The sequence below is a fragment of the Lichenostomus cassidix genome, chromosome 28, assembly GCF_008360975.1.
Source record: "Lichenostomus cassidix isolate B80296 chromosome 28, HeHo_3.0, whole genome shotgun sequence".
In the NCBI taxonomy this organism is placed as follows: domain Eukaryota; kingdom Metazoa; phylum Chordata; class Aves; order Passeriformes; family Meliphagidae; genus Lichenostomus; species Lichenostomus cassidix.
Window position 1 is genome coordinate 5,379,826 of NC_139508.1, and position 27,747 is coordinate 5,407,572.

Consider the following 27,747-nt stretch of genomic DNA (forward strand, 5'->3'; position numbering starts at 1 on the left):
CGGAGGGGGCAGTGATAACGCTGATGGGGTCAGCTCCTGCTGTGCTCTGAGGGGATGCTGCTCCCTGGCCCTTCACCTGCCTGGGGGTCCCACGGACTTGCTGGAGAACTGGCTGCTTTCACTGCAGAAAGGAGGGCCAGACCTGCTCTCAAAGCTGTTGATCAAAAGGGGGAAACTGAGTCACAGTGTGCATGGCAGGCAGCAGGTCTCATTTTGGGTCTCTGAGCCATTGTCCTCACCATCAGCTCGTCACTTTCCTGCGTGCTGGGAAGGGGAAACTCATAAGTAGCTATTTTACCTGGGCAGGTTTGTTGTCCCCAGCTGGTGACATGCTAGCACAGATTACCTCCCAGCAGCTGAGGCTCCCCACAGACCCTGCTGCCCCCCAACATCCCCAGGTGTGTAAGAAGCCAGGGGAGATGCTGTGTGATCCTGGGTGAGGGCTGGGCTGTTGCACAGGGCTGGTTCACAGACGAGAAGGTCTGTGACTTGCAGCGCAAGGGGTGATCGAGGGGCTCATGGCCACCCCCAGCCAGGCCAGGCTACCTAGGTGTGTGGGGACCAGGATATCGATCCCCTCCTGGCAGCACCTCCTGCCCATGCCCACAGCACCGGGTGATGCCCCCCAGCCCCCTGAGCCCACCCTCATCAACACAACGGCAGGGGGAGCGTGGGACTGGTGGCTCTTTGCCTAGCCACCAGTCAGAGCCCAGGGACAGACACTGACACCACAGAGGGCACCATGGTGCTGGCAGTGCCAGCAAAGTGGGTATCAGCACCATGAATCATGGTGGGCACATGCTCTGCCCCTGCTCAGCCATCTGTGGGATGGGTGTCACTGGGGAAACTGAGGCAGGGTGTGCAGGTGATCTCCCTAACTCCACCCAGGGGAGGGGCTTGGCAGGACCACCAGGCCCTCATGGCTTTGGGGAAAAGCTGGGCACAGCCTCCAGCAGAGAATAGCTGGGACCAGACCCTGTCCCAGGGCCCAGGCAGGACCCCAGGCTGGTGCGGGGTACATGTGTGGTTGCACGTGCATGTGCGGCTGGGACCTGCCTGCCCAGCCGTGTCTCCTGATGTGTGAGCACGTGTGCTGCCAGCACCGCACACCCATGCCCATGCATGTGACTCGCCTGCTCCGAGGCAGCATGGGACCCAACAGGGCCTGGCACTGCTGATTCCCAGCGGGGCACTGGGAAGGGTGGGTACTCTGCTGGAAATGGGGGCACCCAGGTTGTAGGCTGGGGCTGTGGGTGTCCTGTGCACCTGGGCAAGGAGCGGGGTGTCATCTACTGGGCTGAGACATGGCCGTTCTTGGCTGGACTGGGATGGGGTACTGGGCTTAACTGGGGTGCTGCATGCTGTGTTGGGGGCACCCTGTATTGTCTGGGATGGGGTTGCTATGTACTAGGCTGGACTGGGGGCACTGTGCACTGGCTCAGCTGGAGGTGTAGTGTCACCCTGGGCTGGGGTATCCTCGACTGGGCTGAACACCCCGATGCTGGACCGGGAGCCCTAGAGTGGCCAAGCTAATGACAGGGACCAGGACCCCCACGGCAACTGCAACGCGGTCCCCCTGTGCCACCTGGGGTGCCTCACTGGGGTGCCAAGCCGGCACGTTCCCTGGCCATGCTGTGGCCAGCTGCTGTCTCCAGGAGGTGGCTGCCCCTCTGCCACCCCCCACCCCCGCACTGGCGACCTTGACCCCAGCGTCTGGGTCCCCAGCAGCCGCAGTCACCTGACTGTCTAATTGGGAACACAGCGGCTGTAAATACTCTCTGATAAGGCCTGGCAGCCTCTCACTTTCACTGTTAAGGTCGCTCTGGCCCTGGTTAAGGGGGACCAGGATGGGCCAGGAGCGATGATGTGGGACCCTGGGGTGCTGCACGGTGCTGGGTGGTGAGTGCTGGGCATGGCCGGTCCCAGCCCACAGCGGGCACATTCTGTCAGGCTGTGGCTGTTGGGAGGGGTCTCTGGCCTCCCACCTTGGTGGGGAAACTGAGGCAGGTGGGGACATGGAAGCAGCCACTACATCAATGGGACCCTGCATGGCATGGCCAGGCGGGGTGACAGCACTCGGCAGGTGCTGGGGATCACTGTATCATAGCCTTATGGGCTCAGTGGGCTTCTCCCTGCCCGGCACACTGCCTGCCTGCTCCCTCCTGCCTGCTCCTGCCCGACACACTTCCTGCCCCTTCCTGCCTGCGTCCTCCTGCCTGATTCTGCTTCCTCCCTCCTTCCTGCTCCCTCCTGCCTGCCCGCTCCTGCCCTCTCCTGCCTCTTCTCACCTGCCTGCCCGTTCGCCCGAGTCGCCCGCAGCATCCCTAGTCCCAAAGAGAGGGACTCCAGGCAGTCCGGGCTCCCCGCAGCCCCCCGTTATCAGCCCGAGCACGTGCACCCGCGCTCCCCCGCCCCCGTAGCCCGGTTTTGCCGGTATCAGCACAATTTCCCAGCCGCTGCTCTGGCAACGCCGGGGAGGCGGGGGATGGAGGAGCCCCCGGCCCTGCGCTCCCCACCCTCGGTCTGGGGCAGCCTCGGTGGGGGCTGAGCGCCCGGACGGTTCTCCCAGCCGGTGCCAAGGGCGAGCTCTGCCCCTCGGTTCTTCCCCCTATCCTCGGCTTTCTGTGCCCCCGGGTGGGCAAACTGAGGCACGACCTGTGCCGGGCTGGGGGGAGGCCCCGTCCCAGCCCTGCTGGCCCCTCGAGTGGCCGTGCGGTGCAGGGAGTGCTGGGTGCCTGGGTCCTCCCCAGAGCAGCACCGGCCCTGCTCCCATCCTGCACCCAGCCCTGCGACTGCCACCCCCGGTATCCTCGGGGCGAGATGAGGTCAGGATGGGTGCGGGATGGGAGCGGGGCTGGATGCAGGATGGGTGCTGGATGGGCAAGGGATGTGAGCAGGATTTGATGCAGGATGAGTGCTGGATGTGAGCAGAGCTGGGTGCAGGATGGATGCAGGATGTCAGCAGGGCTGGATGCAGGATAGGTGCGGGATGGGTGCGGGGCTGGGTGAGGGCTGGGCTGTGCACACCGCAGTGGGGGAGGGGACGGCGCTGCAGCCCAGAGCTGGGTGTGCGGCGGGGGGGGCGCGGGCTGGGGGGGAGCTCGGAGGTCGCTGGTGAAAGTCAAAAGCATTGCAGTAAAATGGTAATCAATCTCCCCAGCCGATGGTGCCAGGACCTTCAGAGCATTACGGAGAGATTCCTCCCAGCAGCTCCTGACGGCAGCAGCCAGTCTGGGGGTGGGCAGTGCCCCCCTTCCTGCACCCTCCTGTCAGTACTCCCCACATCCAGGGGTCTTCCTCGCTGCGCCCTCACCAGTGAGCCTCCATCCCCGTATCCCCATCCCCGCATCTCCATCTCTGCATCCCCTCTGTCCTTGCCATCCCCATGCTGGTAGCCCCCATTCTTGGACCCCATCCCCATCCCACTCAGGCTCCCAGAACGGGGGAGAGGCAGGACAGGGTCAGTGCTGGCCCCTCACAACCTTTGAGGTTCTCTGGGGCACCCCCAACCATCGTGCTCAGTGGGACAGGGGTCGAGGCTTTTCCCTGCAGTGAGCTTTCTCTGGCAGTGCCCGTTGCCTGAGCCCTCCGGGCCAAGCAGGGTGGGAGCAGATGGGTGCCCAGAGCAAGCAGGCAGTGGGCCCCAGGGTGGCATCAAGCTCCTGGCAGCCCCAGCCATGCCGCCGCCAGTGGACAGCACCAGGGGGGACGCAAGGACCCCCGTGCTGTGCCAGCATCTGCGTCTCTACCGCCTGGCAGCCCCTTATCTTCCCCCACCAGCCTCGCCGCTGGCTGCAGTGTGAGGCAGATGGCACCAATCTGCCGGGGAGCCCGTGCCAGGGCTCTCGTCCCGGGCGCGCTGTGGCCGTGCCAGGCCGGCCGTGCCAAGCGTCTGCTCAGCCCCTCCAGATGGAGGGGCAGGCGTTTCCCCGGGCACCTCCGCTCCGCCAGCCCCCACGCAAATATTTATCGGCAGGGTCGTGAGAAGATTGATGGGGTTCACAATATTTGGGATCTGCCGTTCGCAGGGCTGGGCATTGGCGGGCAGGTGGGTGGAGAACCCCGCAGCAGAGAGATGAACACGGGCAAACCCTTCCCTTCCCCGTTCCAGGTATCTCTGTTCCCAGCCAAACAGCCAGGGAGGCCGCGGTTGAGGGGAGCGAGGTAGGCAGAGTCCAGGAGGGGACCCCCGGAAAAGGGCACAAGAGTACGAGACAGCAGAGAATCCGCAGGGGCTGGGTTTCTGTCTCCAGAGCTGTGTGCTGCAGGGGCGAGATGGGAGGGGGCTCCCCACAGTGCCATCCCCCCGCCACCCCCGTCCTCTGCAGCATCACCGCCCGGGGTCCCGCCGTCCCTGAGCCCAGCCCCGCTGCGAGCCTGGCGCTGGCACGGCCGGGGCGGTTTCCATGTGCTCGAGCTCTCCGGATCGATGTGCCGGCGACCTTGGGGGAGGTCAGGGCTTCCCCGGCTCTCCCGCAGTGCGCCGAGCCGGCGGCGTGCCGGAGCCGGGCGGCTTCCCCGCAGTGCCCGCTGCCAGCCCCCGGCCCTGCGTCACCACTGAAGCGAGTTGCGCCGTGCTCAGCCCGGCGGCCCCGGCAGCATGAGCGGTGCCTGCCGGGCACCTGGTACAGGATGCCACGTCCTGTGCTGCCGGAGGGGACAAGGGGCCAGAGCGGTTCCGCGCACCGTTAGACACCCAATGAATAAAAGATGAGCGAGCTCCTCTCACGAGCACCTGCCGTCCCCCGCCCTCGCCACCTGCCGTCCCCCCGCGCTGGCAAGCGCCGTGCCCTCCCCGGGGCCGCGGTTGCCATCCTGGCCGGGTGCCCGGCTTCGTGCTGCGCTGGCAAGGGACAGCTGGGGCAGCAGATGCCCATGGTGCTCCCTCCCGCCCGTGGCCGCGGGAGGGGAGGAACAGACGCCGGCAAGCCCCCGGTGTACCCCAGCACCCCCGATATGGGCTGGCATTGCCAGCTGGGGCATGGGGTCCCCTGCCACAATGGCCCCTGCACTGGGGTCTTGGCCAGTCCTGGGGAAGGCTTGAAACTTCTGCCACAGCCCTGCGTGATGCTGAGGCGGGGGCTGGTTGTGGGGGAGCATCAAAGGGGCCATGGTGGGGGCCCGCAGGACTCTGAGGCTGGTTGTGCTGTGTGGCTCTGCATGGGGCTGGGATTGGTGGGTCAGCAAGGTAGTGGCAGCATATTCCCCTTTCCCTGTCCCTTTTCCTTCCCCTTTCTCCCCACTTTAATTCCTTCCTTCCTTTCTCCCTCCCTCCCTCCCTTCCTTTCTCCCTCACTCCCATCCCTCTCTCCCACCCCCTCCCAGCAGCTGCACCCCCAGGTGCCCCCCAGCCCAGGGCGGAGGGGCTAGATGCCAGCACCCCGCGGGGGGGTGTCCCAGGGAAGCGGGGCTCAGCCTTTCCTTTGTCTGCCCCACTCTCCCCATCCCTTTGCCCGCTGCCATCTGTCCTCGCTCGCCTCCGCGGGCGCCGGCAGCCCTGGATGGAGCCCAGGCCTGGCAGGGCTGAGCGAGGGGGCGGCCGCGCCGCCCGCTTGGGGGGGGTTCTCCCCGGCCGTTGCCATCTCCCCGTGCCGGCCGGGGTCGGCCGAGGACAAACCCGCTCGCTCCCAGCGCCGCTCGCTCGCAGCCGTCGGCCAACGTGCTCGCGCCTCCCAGGCTCCCGCCCGGGCCAGCTGGCCGCGGCCGGCGTACGTGGCAGCGGGGCGCGTCCGTCCCCCCGCCACCGCCCCGCCACCTCCGGGGATGCCTCCGGTCAGGACCTCCCCGGGGCTTCGCTCGGCGGGGGGAGGAGAAGCTGCCGCCCCCGCAGCGTACGTGGCTGAGGCCCAGCAAAGTCGCCTCACCCCGACGGCCCCGCAGCACTCCGGGCGTGGCGGGGGGCACCGCGGGGCGGGGCGTTACAAGGATCACGGAGGGGGGGTTCCGCGACCCGGCGCGCCGGCCGGCCCGGCTGAGCCAGGATTTACCCGGCACACGCGGCGGTTCAGGGTATTATATAAAGGAGGTTACACAAGCAGGACTGTTCCGGGTTTATGTAAGGGCCACCCCAGCCTGGCGGCAGAGGGATGGACAGTGGGACAGGGCAGTGGGACGGGCAGTGCCGCTCGGACCTGGGGGCTCACTGTGAGACTGGGATGAGGAGTTCTGGGGTCTGACAGGGCAGGGCCCCCAAATCACACCCTACCACAGCCTCGCTCACCCCAGCCCTTGCAGTGGGATCTGCTCCACAGCACTCAGGCTCCCTCCGGTCTCCAGGGGTCTCCCATGCTGACCAGGCTGCTCACTCTGGGCCTTGCTGGTCCACAGTGTGGCCATGACCAGCCGGAGCAGTACAGTGGCACCTGAGGAGGTGCTGGGGCTGTGTGGCCATGGAACATGAGGCAGGGGGGCAGTTCCACACCAAGCCAGCCCCAAGGGAAACTGAGGCACGGGACAGAAGCCTGCGGGCAGCAATGCTGAACCCTCGCCCATCTCCTGCTCTTGGCTGGCAGAGCTGAGAGGGGAGGAGGAGGAGGAGGAAGGCTGCAGCCCTCGATGGGGGGCTGGGACTGCTCACACCGGCGCCAGCAGCTCCCCCAGCCCCCGGCATCCTCCAGCCTCTGCGCCTGCGCCCGCACCGTTGCCGGTAACACCGTGCCCTGTTACCGTCAGCGCTCGGGCACAGAGCCAGGGCTCTCCCTGCAGCTGCGCCAGCCCCGGGGGGCACCCGGCCTGCAGTGACACCCCCTAGGGCCGGCCCTGCTGCCCGGGGGTCGTTCCCACGCGCTGAGACCGCGGGCGGGTGTCGCCGTGGGGCCGAGGGCACCGTGCCAGCCAGCGGGGCCGGGGTGCGGGATCCATAATTCAATGGGTGGCACGGGGCCAGGCTGCCAGCGCGGCCCGGAGCCCAGGCAGCCCGCGCCCCCCCCCGGGCACACACTTGGCTATTTTTACAAGAGATTGGATCGACCTGTTTGGGCACTGAGCACTCTCCTCCGCCTCGCCGGAGACGACCCTGGCACTGAACCCCCTCCCCCCCGAGCTCCCCACGATGTGGCAGCAGGACTCCCCCCATCCCGGCCCTCCGAGGCGGCATGTGGAGGGCACAGGATCAACGAGGCAGCTGGGGCTTAGGGGGGCTTTACAGACTTCTTTTTCCTCTCTGGTGCAGTGGAGCCATTTCTTTGGTCCTGGATTTGGAGTGTCCCCAAAACACCCCTTGAGAGAAGCGAGGCCCGGGAGCCTAGGGCTCCCGTCGCCATTTTATCGCGCGCCAGCCGGCGCAGGCGGCCGTCACATGGCGGTGAGAGCAGTGCTTGGCCCAGCCGCCCCGCGCCGAGGAGGCAGCCAGAAATCTGCTGGCGAGCTTGCCTGCCCAGCCACGAGGAACACCGGGGATACCGAGCCCTCGGCCCCGGCCTCACACTCACTGCCTCCGTCAGCCTGGACACGAGGGTAGTGGCAGGGGCTGGCCCTGCTGCCAAACCTCCGAGGTCGGGAAAGTCTCCGGTGCTCCTTGGGCTGCTGTGGGTGGGACTGGAGTGCTTGGTTTGGGGGCGGGTCCCCGGCGAGTCCCTTGGGAGTAGGAGTCGGTGAGGTGGCATTGACTGTGCTGGGTCAGGGTTATGACGTGGGAGAGTGTGGGGGTACAGGGACATGAGGGACACCCGGGGGGCACCCAGGTCGATGATGGCCCTCCTGGATGCCCTGGGGGAACAGGGACCAGGCTGGGGTGGTTTGGTGTAGGCAAAGGTCCATGTGGGGCACCTCAGGATGAGCAGTGGTGGGGGTCCCTGGGCTGAGCCAAGGGCTGTGTGGGCACCTCAGAGGTGCCAGACGAGGGCGTGGCCTGGGGGGCTGCCCAGAGGCCGAGTACGCCAGGATTGAGCAAGTGGGTGCCATCTCGGAGGCAAGCAGGGCACCTGGGAGCCCTGCGGCCACGGTGGGGGGCTGTGGGGAGCTGGGCTGGCCTCGGGCTGTGACCGCCAGCCTCCGCCCCGCGCCTTGGCCGTGCTCCACTACTAACCACTTCCAGAGCTGCCGCCAGATTTGTTGTTTTTAGAGGCGGGGAGGGGCCGTGTCCGGCCACGCGGTGCCCGTGGACACACAGGGGGTCCCCACTGCCACTCCCCCCTGTCCCAGCTGGCTTGTGCCCTGCACACTCCCACCACCCGTGCCTTGATACTTGGGTATGCGGCAGCTTCAAAATGGGGGAATAAGGTTAAAAAAAGAAAAATTGAGAGAAGGGAAGGAAAAAAACCCGCGCCTGTCTCTGGGGGGAGTTTCTGCTCCCTAAAATGGCTGCCTGGAGGGAGCCAGGGGTGCAGGCACGGGGGGGTGGTGGCCGGGAGCAGCAGCAAGGCAGAATGCCACGGGGCTGCCAGCGTAGTGCCAGGCTGGCACGGGATGGGTGGAGGGGAATGCAGCAGCTAGGCAGGGAGACAAAATGGCTGATTCGGCACCGGCATTGAGCAGTCCCAGCAGGGTGTGGGCACATGGGGGTGTCGGGCTGGGGGATGGCACAGTCTCACTGCCCCCATGGATAACCTGCCCGGTGGGCAGCACACAAAGGTGTCCGGGTGGGGGGTTGGCATGGTGCCCACATGGGTAACTTGCCCAGCCAAGAATAACCATCCCAGGAGCCATGAGACTGCAAGGGACTTGAGGGGAGAAAAAGGGGGAGAAAAGGGCAGAGAAAAAGGGGGAGAAGGACAGGGAGAAAGGGAAAAATCCCAAGGCGCACACGCATGGACTGGCAGCAGCAGCTGCGTGTTTTTGATGGTGGTTTTTGGATTGTCTCAGCCCTTTCTTGGCATCTGCCAAGGCTGCTAAGGAGAAATGCCGAAGGCCAAGGGATGGGAGGAGGAGGATGGAGGAGTGGGGGGGGAAGGGGTGTGGGGGAGAAATACACGGCAAAAGTTATGGAAGGTCTTTGGGAGAAGCCAGGTGAGGAAGGATGCCCCTGAGTTCAGTGTCTGTGCCAGGCTGTGCCATGCCAGGATGTGTCGGGGCCGCTGAGCTCAGCGTCTGAGCCAGGTTATTTTTAGCCCAGAGGGAGCAGGACCGGACGGGACTCCAGGGGTCAGAGCAGGGTCTGCCCAAGCCCTGCTGCCCTCCAGGAGCTGGGAAGAGGCAGGACAAGGTGCCACAGGTGATGCCATGCTGCGGTGACACTGCCTGGTGGGGCAGCACTGGGTCACAGATGTGGCTGGAGGGAGGAGAGGAAGCAGCGAGGCTGGAGCAGGGCCAGGTGACCATCACCCGGCCTCAGGGCAGCCTCAGCACTAGGAGTTTCCCTCCTGCAGGGAGTGGTGCCCAGATCCTTCACGTGGGGCTGTCCCTGCTCCTGTTGGTGGCAGGGAGGCCAAGGGGAGCTGGTTAGTGGCTGTTGCTCAGTGGCTGAGAATATGCCAGCTTGGTGGTGGCCCTACTGCATGGTGAGAGCTGCTGGGCAGCCCATGCCTCGGTTTCCCCCAGCAGAGCAACGAGGGGGCAGTCAGCTGGTGGGCAACCCCAGCTCACACCAGCACAGGGGCTGACACAGGCACGGGGGGCTCACACCAGCACAGGGGGCTCATCCCAATGGGTTTTCCTCTTGCAGATGCAGAGCAGAGCAGCAGCCCGCGGACAGGCATTGGCTCGGACCAGGAGGACAGCAAACCCATCACGCTGGGTGAGCACAGGGGGCAGGGCTTGGGCAAGAGGACAAGGGGCACCCCAGCCTGTCTCCAGTGCTCCTGCCATGGGACCCATGACACACAGTCAAGCCCCTCATGCTATGCCTCTGGTGTCCCCCAGCCCCTGCCAGCTGCTGCCTGGCACCTGCAATGAGCTGGGCATGGCCTTAGCCTTGTCCTACACCCAGCAGAGTCTCACTGGGGCCACAGCCCCAGCTGCCATGGAGGTCCCATGGTGGTGGTGATGCCCCCAGCCCTGCCATCAGCCACAGGAAAACTGAGGCACTGAGCAGGTCCAGGGTGTCTTCGGCAGAGAGAACCTCCTGGGGTGGTCTCTTGCTGGAGCAGGACGTGGAGGCTGAGGAGGGGGACAGGTGGGGATTTGGGGGTGTTGGGGTGCCCTCAAGCATTGCCACAAGGCAGTGCAGGATGGGAGGGGTGGTCTTGTCTCCCCCTCATCCCGCCCTCCTCTCTCCCTCACAGATTCGACAGACTTCCAGGAAAGCTTTGTCACCTCGGGGGTGTTCAGTGTCACCGAGCTCATCCAGGTGTCCCGAAGTGAGTGTCACTGTGATGCCACAGCCCATTCCCCTCGGCTGCCTGAGCACGTCAGTGTCCCAACAGCACCCCCATCCCACGGTGGGCTGGGGCTCCCCTTCCCACCAGACCCCCCTGACCCCCTCTCTCCCCACAGCGCCGGTGGTGACAGGCACAGGGCCAAACTTCTCCTTGGGGGAGCTGCAGGGCCACTTGGCCTACGACCTGAACCCCTCCAGCACCGGCATGAGGAGGACACTGCCCAGCACCTCCTCCAGTGGGTAGGTGACACCAGGGCGGTGCCAGGGCCAGCCCAAGCATGGCCATGGGGAAGGCGGAGGGCAGCTGGATCCTGTCATGGGCTGGCACTGACCCGTGACAAGCTGGGAGAGCTGTGGGTGTTCAGCCTGGACAAGACGAGGCTCCAGGGAGACCTTCTAAGGTCCCTGAGGTCGCTAAGGCCCCTCCCAGTGCCTAAAGGGGTTCCCAGAGAGCTGGAGAGCAACTTCGGACAAGGGCCTGGAGGGACAGAAAAAGGGGGAATGGTTTCCCACTGGCAGAGGGCAGGGTTAAATGGGTTCACTTCCCTGTGAGGGTGATGAGACACTGGCACAGGATGCCCAGAGCAGCTGTGGCTGCCCCTGGATCCCTGGAAGTGTCCAAGACCACGTTGGACAGGGCTTGGAGCACCCTGGGATAGTGGAAGGTGCCCCTGTCCATGGCAGGTCGGAGGAACAAGATGGGCTTTAAGGTCCTTTCCAACATAAACCACTACATGATTCTGTGACCCTTCCCTCTCCCCAGGAGCAAACGGCACAAGTCGGGGTCCATGGAGGATGACATTGACACCAGCCCTGGGGGCGAGTACTACACCTCCTCCAACTCCCCCACCAGCAGCAGCCGCAACTGGACAGAAGACATGGAAGGGGGTAGGTGTCACCTTCTCACCAGTGCCCTCCCACTGCTCCGGGGCCTCCATGCTGCTCCCAGCATTTGGCACACCTCAGCCAGAACTCCCTGTGACCATCCAGGCACTGCCTTTGCCCCGGTGTCGCTCTGGGCCCTCAGGTCACAGGACATACTGGCTGTGGGGGCCACAGTGCCACCCTCAAGTCCCCTAGAACACCCCTGCTTTTCCATGGAGTCTGTGGGGCTGCTATCGTGCCACCCTGATTTAGGCACAGGCTTTCCATAGGTGCCTGTGTGCCAGGTGTGTCTGTGGCCCTCCACTTTGGGCAGGGCTCTGCAGGGGCTGTGGTGTTGCTACAGGGCTCCCCCCATTTCAGCACGGGCTCTCTCTGTTAGGCCAACTCAGCCTCCAGCTTCATGCTGACTCCCCCAGCCCCACACCAGCCTCCCCCAACCCCATACCTCTGTGGACAGCTTTCTGGCTTGGTGGTTTTTTTTCCCTTTCCTGTCTAGACAGCCCCAATTAGCTGTTCATTAAGAAAAGGGGGGGCTGGGCTCATTAAAGTGATGCTGCAGGGCTGGCACAGCAGCTCCCACACCCTGAGGTGCAGGCAAAGGAGATGCTCTTCTTCCTCCTCCTTTGGCTCTTCTCCTGCCTCCCCCAGTACCCGGGTGGGCTCCACAGCAGCCCCCCAGCCTTGCCAGAGCCTGGGGGTTCCCGGCTAGGGGGCTGGAGGCACCAGTCTTGTTGGAAGGAGGTTTGGGGGATGCAAGTCCAGCCCCTGGACTGTGTCCCGTGTGTGCAGGGACTGAGCCTCATCCTGCCCCATGGGGCTGCTGTGTGGGGGGGTCCCAGAGAAGGTGCAGTCCCCTCCCCAAAGTGGTGCATGGAGGCAGGAGGGAGCCGTGCCAGGGCATCTGTCCCCTGCCAGTGGCCTGACCTGGGTAGGGGTGAGGGTGGCTGGCGGGGGGGCTCAGCCATGGTCGCAGTGGGGCTTGGCAATCCTGTACGGGATGTTCTGGGAAATCCTCCTAACACCCGGCTGAGAATGGGCTAAACCCATTACAGGGCCCAGGCCAAATGGCCAGAGCTAAAGCCATAGTGGTGGAGGATTAAGGTGCCTGACAACCCCCCCCCACTCAGCCCCATGCCCTGGGGTGGCCTCGGGGACCCGGGCATCCACTGCTTCCAGGGGTGTCTGGGGAGGTCACCTCCATGCTGGTACCTCTCTGCCTCCCCAGGAGCTCCTGTAGCCCCCAGCCTCATGTGCCAGGGGAGGTGGGTGCCATGTGGGGGCTGCAGGGTCACAACAATGGCACCTGTGAGGACACCCACTTCTGCCTTCAGGGTGGGATACACACAGAGCTGTGTGCACCCGTGTGCATACACCTGCAGGAACACACACCTGTGCACAGGTGCACATGTACGCAGACACAGGTGCACAGTCATGCTGGTGCACACACATTCATGCACACAGGTGTGTGCATGCTCACACACACTGTGCATGTGCACACGTGTGGTACCTTCCAGATGTGTCCACACACATGCCCACCCTCCTGCAGGCACACACACACTCACACACACTGTGCATGTGCACACCTGTGGTACCTTCCAGAGGTGTCCACACACATGCCCACCCTCCTGCAGGCACACTCACACACATGTGCCCACCCTCCTGCACGAGCACAGGCATGTATGAGTACAAACACACACTCACACCACGCACCCTCCCCACGCCCACCCTGACCTCAGGGTGCCTCTTGCCCCCAGAATGAGCTCCCCAACACTGCACTGAGCTGACAGCAGCCTTGGGATTTGGAGTCCCATGGCAGGTGCTGATGTTGCAACCCGCTTTCCCCAGGCATCTCCCCCACCGTGAAGAAGACAGAGATGGACAAGTCCCCCTTCAACAGCCCATCACCCCAGGACTCCTCACCCCGGCTGAGCAGCTTCACGCAGCACCACCGTCCCGTCATTGCCGTGCACAGTGGTGAGTGTCTTGCCAGGGAAACTGAGGCACGGAGCAAGTGCTGAACAGTCGGGGGGCTGGGGCAGCCACTAGCTAGTGACACAGGCGTGTGTCCCCTTTTTCTGTCACCTGCAGGTATCGCCCGAAGCCCGCACCCATCGTCTGCGCTGCATTTCCCCACCACCTCCATCCTTCCCCAGACGGCCTCCACCTATTTCCCGCACACGGCCATCCGGTACCCACCTCATCTCAACCCGCAGGACCCACTCAAAGATCTCGTCTCGCTGGCCTGCGACCCGTCCAACCAGCAGCCCGGACCGGTAAGGACCCAGCCCTGTCCCCACACCCCTCGCGCGCCTTGCCATGAGCACCGGGGGCTGCTGCCGGCCAGGCTGCCCAAGGAGAGTCCCCTGGACGGGCCACCGCCGCCGTCACCTCTGCCGCCACACGGAGGGGGTCAGGATGTTCTGGTGATACCAGTGGGGTGTTCTCTCGGGCTGAGCTCCAGCCGTGCCGTGCGTTGGTTCGGGAATGCCGCTGCGCCTGCTCCATATTGGCATCTCGTGTCTCCGGCGATGGAAGTGCTGTGCCTCAGCTCAGCACGCGGTGTCGCGGGTATTGGGGTTCTGGGGCTGAGCCGTCATCTGGAGCTGGGCTATCTGGTGGGAGTGGGGTGTCTGCCAGGGTTGTGTCACCATCGCCCAGAGCCACCATCTGCCAGCGTGTCAGGGAGAGCGATGGGCTCAGCTGTGCCCCATCCAGCTGCAGAGCCCACAGGTGACCTGTCAGCTTCTCACTGTACCTGTGTCCCCAGTGTCCCCACAGGGGTGGCAGGGCCTCACTGCACTGCTGTGGGCCTTCCCTTGCCACAGCACCCTACATCTCATGAATTCAGCACCCCACACAGTATTCAATTCACCCCACACATCCCACATACCCAGCACCCCACACCCTATGCTCCCATCACCGAACAACCTTTGCAACTAGCACCCTGCACGTGCAGCACCCAGTGCATGCAGCACCCAAACCATAACCCCATACACCCAGCACCTTCCACTCACAGCACTCCCCACACCACTAGCACCCCACACCCCCCATGAAGGGCACTCTTCATACCCAAAGCTGAGGCCTGGGAGTGTTCCCGCTTCCCCACCCTCCTGTGCCCCGCTCTGTCTTCCCAAATGCAGAGCTCTCGGGGAGCCTCTCTGATCTCTGCCCACCAATTGCCTGTTGCCTCTCGCTAGCAGGGCCTGATGCCAGGGTGTGGGGCATGGCCGCTCTTGCCTTATGCAGTGGCTCAGTGCTGGGCTGATGGACCCTGGATCAGGAGCATCCGTGGATGGCTTGGACACAGAGCACTGGTGTAGGAGCCTTTGGGGGCTCTGGGTGCCTCTACCCCTCTGGGGAATGCTTCGTAACGCCCCCATCACTGCAGAGAGGAGTCCCAGTGCCCCGACTCCAGTGTGCGCCGCTGTAGGTCATGACACCCATGGGGCATGGCCTCCAGGGCCCCCCATACCCCTCCTGTCCTGCCGTCATTTCCTGCCTGCTGTCAACGCCGACTGTTCAGGGCTGCTCTGAGACCCAACAAACTCATGTCTGCAGTGAGGGACACTCCATATCTGTGCCGGGGGTGTCCCTGGGGCTCCCCGGCCATGCTGGTGTGCACGTGCGTCCTAATGGCTTGTGCTGTTTGTTTTTTGTCTGTGTTGTCCCCAGTTAAATGGAAGTGGTCAAGTGAAAGTGCCCAGCCACTACCTGCCCACGCAGATGCTGGCGCCGCCACCTCCCCCCGGCATGCCCCGCTTGGCCGTCTCTCCTGACACCAAATCTACCACGACAACTTCCGAGGGAGGGACGACCTCGCCGACATCACCCAGTAAGCACCCGCGGCACCCACCCCACTCCCCGGCCCGGCTGGCCCCCTCCTCTCGCAGCCCCCCAGGGTGTCCCCCCGTCCCGGTGCTGGGGGGATGTTGGCGGAGGTGGCCTCCCCGCAGCCGGGGAGAGGGTGGCAGCTGGCACGCCATGAGTTTGCTGGGTCTCAGGCAGGTCAGAGCGGACAGGATTTGGGCGGGTGGCTGCTGTGGCCACTGAGCCAGGGTGTTCTGTGCTGGTCCCAGGGACCAGCTCGAGCCCCATGTTCGTCTGAGCAGGAGTGGAGCTGCAGCAGGGCTCCCCAAACCAGTGTACTGTCCAGAGCCTCAGTGTGGGCAGTGCTGTGGGGGAGGCTGTGGCCTCTCTGTGTCTGTTACCCCACCATAGTGGCAGCTGTGCTGCCCAGAACGGGGACCAGCTGGCACGCAGGTGGCACTGGGACTAGGGACAGTGTGCCTGTTGCGCTGTGTGGGCTGTCGTACTCTTGCTGCTACGAGGGTCCTTGGCACTGGAGACTCCTGTCGCGTTAGGGATGTGAAGCGACACCGGTGCAGGGACTGTGTGCAGGTTCCCCAGAGGCCTTTGCAGGTGGCACCTTGGATCTTTGTTAGCATGATGGCTGACGAGCTCTTTGCCCTCCGCTGCAGCTCAGGGGCCATAAGTGCCTTGGCCAGGAGGGTTTTGGGCTGCTGGGCCCAGCAGCCAGAGGGGAGCTGGTGTCACCCCAGACTGGCACTGGGGCGAGTGCCGCAGTGGTGGGACACTGTGCCATTGCCACACTCCGTGAGGGAGTTGTTCCTGTTCCCATCCTGTGGTACCCATGGGACATGGTACCCCAAGTGGCTGCTGTGTCCCCACACAATCGAGCCCTGCCCAGGGCCACTGTCCCTGGGAAATGGGACATGGCTTATTGCCAGCAGCTGGTCAGCAGGTGTGGAGGTCCCGTGGCATGGAGGAACCATGGACGATCTGGGGGGGACATCAAAGGATGGCATGGGGTGGCCGGGCTGATAATGGGGTCACTGCCTTGGGGAGAGACAGAGCAGTGCAAGTTCCTGCAGCCTTAGGGAAGGATGCATTTGGAGCACACTGGCTGTCCCCAAGGGGTGCAGCTGGCTCCAAGTCCCCCATTCCACTTGGCAGCACCCTGCCTCTGACAGGGCTGAGCCCAGGGGCTCAGCAGGGCTGGAGATCCCACTGCTGGACCCCCAGCTGAGGGATGGAGGTGGCAGCAGGGTGACGTGGCCAAGTGGATTTGGTGGCTCTCATCATTCTCACCCATGGCAGCTCAGCTCCAGAGGCTGCAGTGCGGGAACAGCCAGGAGCACCGTCTGCGCCTGCACCGTGGGGCACCTTGCCCCCCAGCCTGTCATCGCCCCGAAACCACGGTGGTACCGTCTGGGCACAGCACGCCGGGGTGCAGCACCCCTGGGCTCTGCTCGCCTGCTATCAGGTCACAGCCAGGGATGTCGCCTGGCTGCCAGCACCAGGTGCCCGGGACCTCTGTCCCAGCAGTGCCAGGGAGAGGGCCGGGCCTGGCCCCGGGGGGGACGATGGCAGTGCCACCTGCAGCCCCGTTAACGAGCTCTCGTTTGTTCCCCAGCCTACTCTGCACCAGGCACGCCCCCTGCGAACCGTTCCTTCGTGGGATTAGGACCAAGGGATCCTGGGAGTATCTATCAGGCACAGGTGAGAGCGGGGATGCTGCTGGGGGGATCCTCCTACCCTCGTCCCAGGCACCCTCGCCACGGCATCACTGTGGGCATCATCATGGGCATGGCCAGTGCAGGCGTCGCCGTCGTGGCTGTCACTGATGTGACATTGCTGATGTGGTCATCCTCACCATGGCGTCCCCCATCATGGCATCGCTGCCATGGCATTGCTGCTGAGGGCATTGCCACCATGGCATCACTGCCGTGGACCTTGCCACCATGGCATTACTGCCATGGACATTTCCACTGTGGCATCACTGCCGTGGGGCATTGCCACTGTGGATGTAGCCTCCGTGGCCATCACTGCCATGGGCATTGCCACCATTGGCGTGGCCACTGCAAGCATTGCTATTGTGGCGTCCCCACCATGGTATCACTGCCATGGATATTGATACCATGGACATTGCTACTATGGGCACCACTTCCCATTGTGTGGGGTATTTCTATGTGCAGTGCCACCATGGGCATCACTGACGTGGCATTGTAGCTCTGGCACTGCCACTGCTGGCTTGGCTGCTGTGGGCATCACTGCCTTGGCATCACCGCTGTGGCCCATGGGCATTGCCGCCATGGCATCCTCACCATGGACAGCCAGTGCCAGGGCCTGGGGCACTGCTGGTGGCTCAGGGCCACTACGAGTCCTCCATCATAGAGGGAGGTCACTGCCATGCTCCAGCTGTGTCCTGCCTGGCACCACCAGGCGCCACCCTGCCCAGGTGCCCACAACATCCCCAAAGGAGGCTGTGTGTCCCTCTCTGTGTGGGCACAGGCACCTGCTCTCACCCAGCTGTGCCTATGGCCACTCCAGCTGCAGCAGGAGGTCATGTGCACCTTTTCAGGGGCTTTCCATTAGTCCTGGATTCTAGAGCTGGCCCTGGCTTTGCAGGCAGTGACACAGTGCCAGGACAGGGATGGCAGCTCCTGGCCTCACTTGTGACATGAATGTCTGGCCTCAGCGTTCCCTGCAGGGGCATCTGCAGTGGCTGCAGCCCTGCCTGGCAGGTGACGTCGGTGACAGGGCAGCACAATGGGGGTTTGGACATGTTGGGGCACCCTGGCTGGGGGTTGCTGCCCTGGCTGGGGGGAATACTCAGGGTGCTGTGCTGCAGGGGTGTGGGCACCTGGGGGCTGTGAGTGATGACGCGGGGTACCTGGAGATGCTCTGCTGTGCCAAGCTGTGAGATTTGGGGACCATGAGCTGGGACACCTGAGGGTGCTGTGCCGTTCCAGAAGACAAACACTGAGGACCCGGCTCTGATCACAACCCCCTCTCTGCCTCAGTTTCCCCAGTCCTGCACTTGGGGTGGGTGCCCTAAGGGCGTTGAGTCCCTAAAGAGGAGACCTGGAGCAGCACTGGGAGAGCCTTGGGGGAGCAGGGGTCTGGGGTCCTTGTCCAGACACAGGGGTCACAGCCACTCGCAGTCCCAGGACCCCCAAGGGTTGCTGTGCATTGGTGTCCAGTCATGCTCTGGGAGGTTCCCCAGGGCTCAAGGATACTCTGCGTGGGGAAACTGAGGCACGGGGGAAGGAGGTGTTGTCCCAGGAGGGGCAGCTGAGACCTGCCACGCTCTGGTCATGTGTGGCGGGGCCTGGAAGGGTTAAGGGAAGCGGCGGCCCCAAGCTGTCTCGTTTCCAACGGAAACCAGACATGAGGTAATCGGGAATGAACTTGAACTTGGGGCTGGGGGGGAAAACAATGGGAGGGTGGCAGGGGGCCACCCCGCGGGGTCCCCAGCCGTGCCACCCTCCTACCTGTCCCCAGACGGGACCATTTCTTGGGGAGAGTCGCCTTTGCCGTGAAGGTGCAGAGGGACCGGCCCCCGAGGGGAATATGGGTGGCCGCGGTGCAGAGGATGGACAAGCTCAGTGCAGGAGTGGGAACGCCAGCCGCGTGCGCCGAGCAGGGGACAGCACGGGGATCTCTGTGTCGGGGTGGGGGGAGCAGCCGGGGGCGGGGCAGAGCACTAACACAGGCCTCTCTCCTCTCTCCCGGCAGTCCTGGTACCTGGGATAACCGCCGCCGTGCCGCCCCTTCGCCTCCCTTCTCGTCTGCTTTAGGCACCCCCAGAGGAACATCCCCGTCCCCGAGCACCAGGCCCAGCCTTGCGGTGACGACGGAGAGCGCGGCCTCACGATGACGACGACGACGACAAGCAAAACCCACACCCGAAGGAAAGAGCGAGGGAAAGGAAGAAGGAAAAGGGTCAAACTGTTTAAAAAAGAGGAAAAAAAAAAAAACAACCAACAAAAAACAAAGAAAACAACAACCCATCCCAGGAGGACCTTTCCCCCCATCCCGGCGATGTGCCAGAAAACAAAGAAACAGGAAAAAAAAAAAGAAAAAAACACTATTATTTACTCCGTCTGCTGGCGCCGCGCTGAGACCTGACACAAGTCGTGCCAGCAATGCCTCGCGGAGCGGCTGCAGGGCCACGGCGCCGAGCCCCGCCGGCCGCTCGCCGGATATTGCAAACGGCTTTGACTCTCTCGTTCTTGCCTCTATGTGAGTAGAACAGATCAAAACCTCCCTCACCGACCCCCCGGCCCCACGCAGACTCTCGGGGGGCCCCGGGGCTGGGGTAGGGTGCGGCGGGACAGGGTGGGGCTACCCTCCTGCCGTCGGAGCCCCGCGGACCGAGCACACTCGTGGTCGGGGCGGGTGATGCTGTGCAAGCGCCTCGGGGATGGGTGACATCGTGCTGCAGAGACACGGTGACGGTGACGTGGTGGCACAGAGACGTGGTGGCACAGTGGCTCGAACGGGTGGCACAGGAGGAGGGGGCTTGTGGCCACAGAGGGTGCATGGGCACAGCCAGAGATGGTTGCGGTGGCGGTGGCACCTCGGTTCCCACGGGGACACGGTGTCGCGAATCTCCCACCACACCCCCAACTGTCACCGTGGTGGTGGCACCCCGATTCCATCAGGGACATGGTATGGGGACTGTTGCAGCCCGGCCCTGATGGTTCTCGGGTCGCCACCATCACACCGGGCACCGGTCACCGTCTTTCTGGTCGCATTCCGCCCCCCAAGCCTGCACCGGTCCCCGCCCCATGTGTTCCCACGCATGTCCCTGTCCCCTGGCATGTCCCCGCGCCCGTGGGGCTGGGGGGGCGGGGGGTCGGGTGTGCATCCGTGTGTTTGAGCTATGCATTCCTGTGGACAGGTACCGGGTGGGAGGCAGGAGAGGGTGCGCTCGTGTTGCACATTTTGTAGGAAATGCACTTTTAAGAGGGAATTGAAAAAAAAAAAAAAAAAAAAAGAAAGAAAGAAAAAGAAGAAAAGAAAACAAAATCACAAAAAAGGAGGAGATGGAAGAGAAGGAGGAGGAGGAGGAGGAGGTGGAGTCCCTGGCACTGGCTTGCCGGGACGGCTGGTTTGGGGTTTTTGGGTGTTTTTTTTTTTGTTTTTTTTTTTTTTTTTTGATGCAAAAGGATGGAGCAAAGGAGCCCAAGGGAGGGCGAGGGCAGAGCCAGCCCCTCGGAGTACCCCGGAGCCCCCGGCCCCGCGTCAAGTGCCTGAACTGCGGCGGGGAGGGGTCCCGGCCCCCCCGGAGGAGCCCCCGACTCGGGGCAATGCGGGAGGAAGCGCTCGGCCGTCCCCATCCCATGCAGTGACAGCGTGGCCGGGAAGGGGGCGCAGGGACTTGGCAGTGCCTTAGAGCAGAGGGAACCCCGCGACGGCCGAGGTGAGGAGGAGGAAGAGGACGAAAGTACCCGTTATCCCCAGCAAGATAAGGAGACTGCTTTCCAAAGGATCTCCGGCCCAGGGGACACCCAAAGGATGGTGATGGAGAGAAGCCACCGTGGGATGTCCAGGAGCTGGGGATGTCACCGAGGCCATCACCGCCACCCGCCTGGCCCCCTCACCTGGCACCCAGAGCCGCCTCGACGACCACCGGCATCACATCCCCCATCCCAGTGGCCCCCGCTTCCCCCCGCTTCCAACCCCCCCAGGACGGCACAACGAGGCACCGGGGAAAGGGCTGACGCAGGAAATCCTGGGAGGCAGAAAAATAATCAAAAGGACAAGAAAAGGAGATAACCCACCAAAAAAGAAAAAAACAACAAAAACACAACAACAAAAAAAGCGCTTGGCAGAGAGGGAAACCTGGGTTTTTTTTAAGATCTGAGAAAAGAAACACATTAAAAAAAAGACAAAAAGACACAAAAAAAAAAAAAAAAAAAGACAAATAAACTGCATGGTGCTTTAACAGGATCTGGTGACCTGGCTCAACCCAGCCGTGGCTGGCTGATGCTGTGCATGGCAGACTCTATTAACCGGCTCTACCTTCCCCTTCAGCAAAAGAGAAAAAAAAAGAGGAAAAAAAATACAAAAAAAAAAAAAATGTATAGAAGAAAAAAAAAAGCCGTAAAAAAAAACACACAAGAAAAAAAATCCATGTTTTCCTAATTTGCACGAAATTTTATACCACATGATGTGCCTTGCCTTCGAAGCCTAAGTATTAATGGACCCGATATCAGTGCGAGGGAGTCGCTGCATGCCCGGGGCTCCCGGGGGGCCGGGGGGGGCCGGGGGCCACTGCCCCCCCCTCGCCTCCTGCATGGCTTCTTCTCGGCCGGAAAAGTCCCTTTTTCTCTCTATTCTTCTTTTTTAACCGATTTTCCCCCTCAGAAATGTCTTCCAGTTGGTAATACCGATGCATCCTCTGCGCCAACACACCGGAATATGCAATAGCTGCGGGGGGGACCGGCCGGGGGGGCGGCCACCCCTTTGCTTTGCCTCTCTTTTCTTTGTTTTCCTTCCCTTTTTGGGGGCTTTTATTTGTTTTTTCTGCTTCCAGCAACCAAAGGCAGCGAGGCGGGAGGCGGCAGGGACCCCCGGGCCAGAGCCCCCACAGAATGCTCGGGGGGACTCAGTGTCCAGGCACAGCAGGACGGGCAGGGATGTGCTGGGGTCCGTGCGAGGAGCAGGGATGGAGACCTGCGGGGCTGACCCTTACGGAGGGGCCACAGGGTCGCAACCCCCCTTAGAGGACCCCCACTTTTTAATTGGTTTTCAGTGGGGCGCAGGGCCAGGAGGGCTGAGCCCAGCTGCTCTCGTGACGGGAATGGAACCGTGTGAATGTACTGTGTCCCCCCCGGGCTGGTGTCAGGGGGGGTCACAGCCTCCCCCCACCTCCACCCCATCGGCTTCATCCCCAGGGGTCCGGCTGGCGCAGCAGGGAATGGCAGGAGGTGCCTTCTCGCCGCCTCTCCCTGCTGTGCCTGCTGCCAAGCAGGGGCTCGACACCCCCAAAAAACCCAGAATTTGCCTTAAAACCCCAACGTTCCTCCGGCCGGAGAGACCCCCCTGTCCCCAACCTCCCTGAGGTTGAGGACTGACGCGGGTCGTGACCCCGGTGCACCGGTGGGCGGGTGGCACCGGCGTCGCTGCTGCTCGGGCATGAAGAAACGTCGTCGTTAACAGAGGGGTTTTTGTTGGTTTTTTGGTTTGGTTTGTTGGTTTGTTTTTTTTTTTTTTAGTTTGGGGTTTTTTTTTAGTTGTTGGGGGTTTTTTTTTGGTCCAAAAGTATTAGTGGGGATGATGGGGTGGTCGCATCCTGCCGGGTTTCGCCCACAGTTGAGGCTGGTTTGAGGGTCCCCGACCCTTGGGAGGAGCCTTGGGAGACGCTTCTTTATGCAAGGTGCAGTATTGATTTCTGCAAGGACAATGCAAGGAGGGAGCGGGGGCGGCGTCCAGCTGGGGGGGGGAGGAATGAAAAGTAGAATTAAAAAAAAAAAAGAGAGGGAAAAAAAAGAAAATTTAAATAAAAACGAGAGAGAAAAATTTTTAAAAATAGAAAAACAAAAAACAAAAAAAAAAGGGGGGGTTAAGGCTGGAAAAGTCTCAGCTCAAAGCAAATATATATATATATATATATATATTAAAAAAAACGGAAAAAAAAAGCATTTTTCAGCGGTGACAGTGACAGCGGAGGGAGGGAGTGGGGGGCACCGGAGCAGCCCCTTCGGCCAACCCCGGGGAGGCGAGGGGCGCTGGCGCCCCTCGGGCCTGGGCCCCCCAACCCCGAGGAACCCCACGGGAACACCACCGGGGCCATCCCCTGCCCCCTCTTTGCTGTCTCCCCACCCCCCGGGCCGGCAACACGTCTGGCCGGGCTGCAGCTGCAGCCCCCCAAAACCCGCCCTCGGCAAGAAAAGCACCTTAAACCATGTTTAAAAAGGCAAAAAATAATCAACTCGACGCCCCCCAGCCCGTAAGGCGGCGGCACGGGGGGCGGGCCGGGGGCTTACCCTTGGGGGGCCGGGGAGCCCCCGTGCCCCTGGGGTCTTTGCACTGCTCCCCCGACACCCCTCCGGGGCCGCACCCCCGGCTCTGCCCAAAGGGAATATGCAACACCCCCCTGGTCCCTCCCCGGGGGGGGCACCACTCATTTTTATTATTTCTATTTTTTTATTCATTCTTTTTTTTTATCCTCTGGCAGCCTCGATGGCCACGGTCGGGGTGAGCGCAAAGCGGGGAGGGGGGACACCCCATCCCTGGGGATGCTCCGGGGGGGTCTCCTGCAGGATGGGGATTCGAGGGGGCTCCGCTCGACAATCACCGCGGGGGTTTCATGCACTACAGTCTCTCCTGAGGGTTTTTAGTCGGGCTCGTCGGCTTAAAAAAATTAATTAAAAATAGTCCTTGTGACCTATAAATAAAACAAATAACCTGTACATATATATATATATATATCTCCACATATATATATATGGGGCTGCAGGGCCGGGGGGGGCGCGGGTCCGCGGGCCCACACACAGTTAAGGTACTTTAAGTCGCAAAGGAATATATATATATATATATATAATCCCCTATATATATATATATGTCTTGTTTGGTGGGGTTTGGGCTCTTTTTTGTTGTTTTTGTTTTGTTTTGTTTGTTTTTTTGTACTCGGAGTTTGGAATTTGCTGCTTTTTGCCCCCCCGCCCTCCCCGGCCGGGGATCCCGCCACCGGCTGGGATGGGTGCCCCCGGTGATGGGTGCCTCGGGAGATGCCCATGGTGACCCTCTGGGTCCCCTGTGCGGTGCCCTGCGGGTGTCAGTGTGAGTGCTCCAGGTGATGCCCGCGGGTGCCCCTCTGGGTGCCCGTGGGGGTCGCTCTGGGTGTTCCAGGTGATGGCCCTCTGTGTGGCCCTTGGGCGCCCCAGGTGATGCCCACGGGTTGCCCTCTGGGTGCTCCTTTGGATGCTCCAGGTGATGCCCACGGGGGCTTTTCTGGTGCCCCAGGTGGTGCTCACAGGTGTCCCTCTGGGTGCCCCGAGAGATACGCACGGATGTCCCTCTGGGTGCTGCAGGTGATGCCCACGGGTGCCCCGCTAGCTCCCCCGGTCCATGGGTGCCGCTCTGGGTGCCCCCGTGCCCCGCTGAGCGCCCCGTGCGATGCCCGGGGTCAGGCGGGAAGTGGAGCCGGGGTGGGGGGAAATCCCACCCCCGGGCAAAGAGCGGCAAAAGGAGAGAAACCGCCCCAAAAAGGCGCCGAGGCGGCAGCCGGCCGGACCGCGCCTCTCACCCAAACCAAAAATCCCGCCGCAGTGCCTCCGCGCCGCCGGCTGCCCCCGCCCGCCTTTTCAGGGGTCCCCGCTCCCCCCGGGGGGCCGGGGGTGCCCCCCTCCACCCCGCAGTTATATTTTACTCGTTCGCCGGATTCTCGCTTTCGCTTTGCCGCAGCCGATACACACCGCGAGCGCACCAGGGCCGCGAGCCGGGGCCGGGCACCCCCGGCTGTGCCCCCCCCGCGCCCCCTGGCCCCGCATGACCCCCCGAGCCCCCCGCTCGCCTCCCTGGTGCTTCACGATATTTGATTATACCATTGTACGCAGCCATTTACCGATAGCGCCGCTCCTGCCTACATACACTTACTGACCCTGATACGGATTTTTGGGGTTTTTTTGGTTTTCTTTTTTGTTTTGTCTCTTTTGTTTTGGTTTTGTTTTTTTTTCCCCCGATGGTTTTTTTTTTGTTTTGTTTTTTTTTGTTGTTTTCCCCCCCTCCCCTATGCAAAAAAAAGAGAAAAAAGAGACAAAAAAGAAGAAAAAAACAAAAAAGAAAAAACTGTCATACAAAAAAAGATTAAAAAATGAAAAGGAAAAAAAAAAAGACAAAAAAAAAATGTATAAAAATTAAACAAGCTATGCTTCAACTCCAGCTCGCCTCCGCCCTTCCTTCGCTGCCCCGGGGGATACAGAGGCACGGCATCCAACCGGGGAAAACACGGGTGTCCCAGCGGGGAAGGGGGGTACTGGGGAGAGCAGAGCCCTGCCAGGCATTGGATACCCATCACCCCAGAGGAGGTTCTCCCACCCGTGGGCGTTCTTGGCCCAGATGAGGAGGGTGACAGAGCCGGCACCCCACAGAGCGCACCCCCAGCCCCAGGCAAGGCCGCGGGATGGCAGGGAGGGGACACGTGGAGACAGGGACATGGGTGGGGGCAGCCGTGGGTTCCTATGGGGGCTCAGAGCTGCTGCCACCTCCTCTGCTTCCAGACTCTGGCCACGTGACATCACCGCCTCGTGTGCGTGACGTCACCGCCTGGGTATGACGTCACTGCCCTCACCCGTAAGTCAGCGTTGGCCGAAGCTGCGCGTCACCCCGCACTCCCCATGGTCCCTGTCCCCAAACACTGCGCAGGACAGCCTGGGGCACGAAACTGTTCCGAGCTCCCGGTGTCCCCTCAGTGCCCACCCCTCGGCCCAGGGGTGTCGGCCAGCGGCGTGGCTGGACACCGGCTCTCGCCCTGCCGAGGTCGCTGAGGTCTGGCAGCTTGGAACTTGCCATTGTCTCCTGTCCTAGTGGCACGCGGGGGTGCCGGACAGCCACCCCCTCCCCAGCACGATGACACCAGACGCTTGACGCCGGGGCAGGCTGGGGACCTTTACTGGGCACGTCTGGGCAAGGGGCAGTCCTCGTCCCCCCCCAGCCGGGACCCCCGCCGGCCCAGCGCTGGGGGACACGGGGAGGGCCCGCTGCCGTCCCCGGCTGCCGCTCTCCGCGCTCCACTCCGGTGAGCGGCCGAACCGCGCCGGGTCTTGGTCATAGCCGGAGCGGCCGCGGGGCGGGAGGTGCCACGGTGGCCGCGGCTGTCGCTGAAACCTGGCGCGGATTCACGCCCCGCGGATGGGTTGAGGGCGCGGTGCCGGTCGGAGGTGTCCCGGGGCGGGCAGTGGGGAGCAGTGGGGACTCAGAGGGACGTGGCCTTGCTCTGTTGCTTGTCGTCGCTCAGCTCGTCCCCGTCCTCAGCCGCCGGGTTGACGTGACCGGAGCGCTCCAGCCTACGGGAGGGATAGCAACGTCGGCCAGCCGAGCACGGCACCGGCACCGCGACACCGCCGTCTCCGGCTATGCCAAGGGCACACAACCACCATGGCACCTCTGGAACCTGGTTCCCTCTAAGATGGATCCGAGTCCCGGTGTGGGGAGGTTGTCCCTGTGCCACCCCGCAGCACCCAGTCAGTGGTACCTGTCAGTCGCCAGGGTCTCCGGGTAGTCATTCTCCTTCCTGCGAGGGGAGAGAGAGGCTGAGCAATGCCTGGAGACAGCCCTGTTCCCAGCCCATGGCACCCTGCCACGCTGTACCCCCCTGGCCAAAAACCCCCTGGGCCCCACACAATCCAACCTGTGCCTTCTGAGATTCCAGAGCCGGTTAACGAGCAGCATCACGAACACAACGAAGAGGAAGACTACTACTGCCGTGAGGCCAATGAGCCATGGCTGCAGCACCTTGGGTCCTGTGTCTGCGTGGCCAGGGGATAGGGTAGACAAAAGGTGGGGATGGGGACAACTTCAGGGGACCTCCAACCTGCAGGGATGGGGCCTCCCAACCCATGGTAGAGCGTCCCAGTTGTGCCAAGCTCAGCACACCGGGCGTACCAGGGCACGTTGGCAGACACTCACTGTTCCCCTCTCCCACTGTCCCTTGGGTGGCAAGGAAGCCACCCTTGACACAGTTCTCCCGTCCCCAGGAGAGCATGGGAGGCTGCCTGGCACAGCAGGGAGCACTGGGACACCCACCCGCTGTCCCCAAATCTTTCTGATCTGCCCCCAAAGCAGTTGCTGTCCTGCTGTCAGCAGGAGCTGATTCCACCCTAGGCCACCTCCCCAGACACCCCAGGGCACAGCAGTACAGAGGGTCACAGGGGCACCTACCTGCCTGTCCCTGGGCAGTGGCAGTGAGTACAAGCAGGACCAGGAGCGAGAGGGGCTGCAGGGGCCTTGGCATTTTTGGGCAGAGGGCTAGAGCACGGCTGGATCCTGCTCCCTGAAGTGAGCTCCTTTCCCCGCTGCTGCTGGGCCCTGTTCTCCGCACCCAGGGCAACGGGCGCCTTTATTGGCCCCAAGTGGGCAAGAGGACAAGTGGCACCAAGCACCATGGACACGTGACTCCTGTCACCCATGGGAGGTGGCACCACTCCCCTGGCCCAGGCACTGGCACCCCACAGAATGCAGGAGCCACCACCCTGAGGACCACAGTGGCACAGGACAGGCACACCCCTGTGTCCAGGACTGTGGACCACCCCCAGGGTAGGTGAATGGATGAAGGGAGAGACAGACAGATGGGTGGATGGACAAACACGTGGGTGGATGCACAAGTGGAAGGACAGATGGGTGATGGGGTGGAGAAGTGCCCACCCTGCCTAGTTCCACCCAACCCTGCTGGCAGGGCTGGGGCAGATCCCATGGGGATAGGCCAGCACAGTGGGATGGGCAATGCCAGGCCACCCCCTGCCCTCCCTGGGCATGAGCCAGCTGGCCCCAGACAATCCCATCTGGTGCAAGTGAGGCCCCATCACATTCTCAGGGAGTGCCTGGGTGCTGCCAAGAGTGAAATATCGACGGCGTTATCAGAAAGACCTTGGCAGAGCACCCACTCACCGGGGCACAAGGTAAACTGAGGCACGAGGTGGCCAGCAGTAACCCAGGGAGGGACAGTGGGCTTTGGCAAGACTACCCTGCCTGTGGCAATTCCTCAAGGGGTAAAGAAGGAGCCTGGGGATGCAGGGATCCAGCCCCAGCCTGGGTTTAAGGCAGGGGGTGCAGGTCTGTACAACAGCCCTCATCCC

At 62.7% G+C, this 27,747-nt stretch overlaps 2 protein-coding genes across 6 annotated transcripts in view; one reads left to right on the forward strand and one right to left on the reverse strand.

Moving 5' to 3' along the window:
* NFIC (nuclear factor I C) overlaps positions 1–24,835 on the forward strand; it is a 45,340-nt gene extending 20,505 nt beyond the window's left edge. For 2 of the 5 annotated variants that reach the window (XM_085040205.1, XM_085040204.1), the window contains exons 3-11: positions 9,602–9,673; positions 10,161–10,235; positions 10,372–10,495; positions 11,019–11,143; positions 12,986–13,114; positions 13,229–13,413; positions 14,813–14,972; positions 16,575–16,660; positions 18,680–24,835. In XM_085040205.1, coding sequence (XP_084896331.1) covers positions 9,602–9,673; positions 10,161–10,235; positions 10,372–10,495; positions 11,019–11,143; positions 12,986–13,114; positions 13,229–13,413; positions 14,813–14,972; positions 16,575–16,660; positions 18,680–18,697 — 974 coding nt within the window. In that variant the 3' untranslated portion in view covers positions 18,698–24,835. The remainder of the gene's footprint in view (positions 1–9,601; positions 9,674–10,160; positions 10,236–10,371; positions 10,496–11,018; positions 11,144–12,985; positions 13,115–13,228; positions 13,414–14,812; positions 14,973–16,574; positions 16,661–18,679) is intronic. The other 3 variants (XR_014846197.1, XM_085040206.1, XM_085040208.1) reach the window with 3 other exon arrangements.
* Positions 24,836–25,542: 707 nt separating this feature from the next.
* SMIM24 (small integral membrane protein 24) lies at positions 25,543–27,003 on the reverse strand. Its single transcript, XM_085040213.1, has 4 exons — positions 26,834–27,003; positions 26,304–26,421; positions 26,148–26,186; positions 25,543–25,959 (listed from the first exon to the last, which is right to left on the reverse strand). Exons 1-4 carry the CDS (start codon positions 26,904–26,906, stop codon positions 25,869–25,871), a joined length of 321 nt encoding a protein of 106 aa, XP_084896339.1. The 5' UTR covers positions 26,907–27,003; the 3' UTR covers positions 25,543–25,868.
* Between the last annotated feature and the right edge of the window lie 744 nt (positions 27,004–27,747).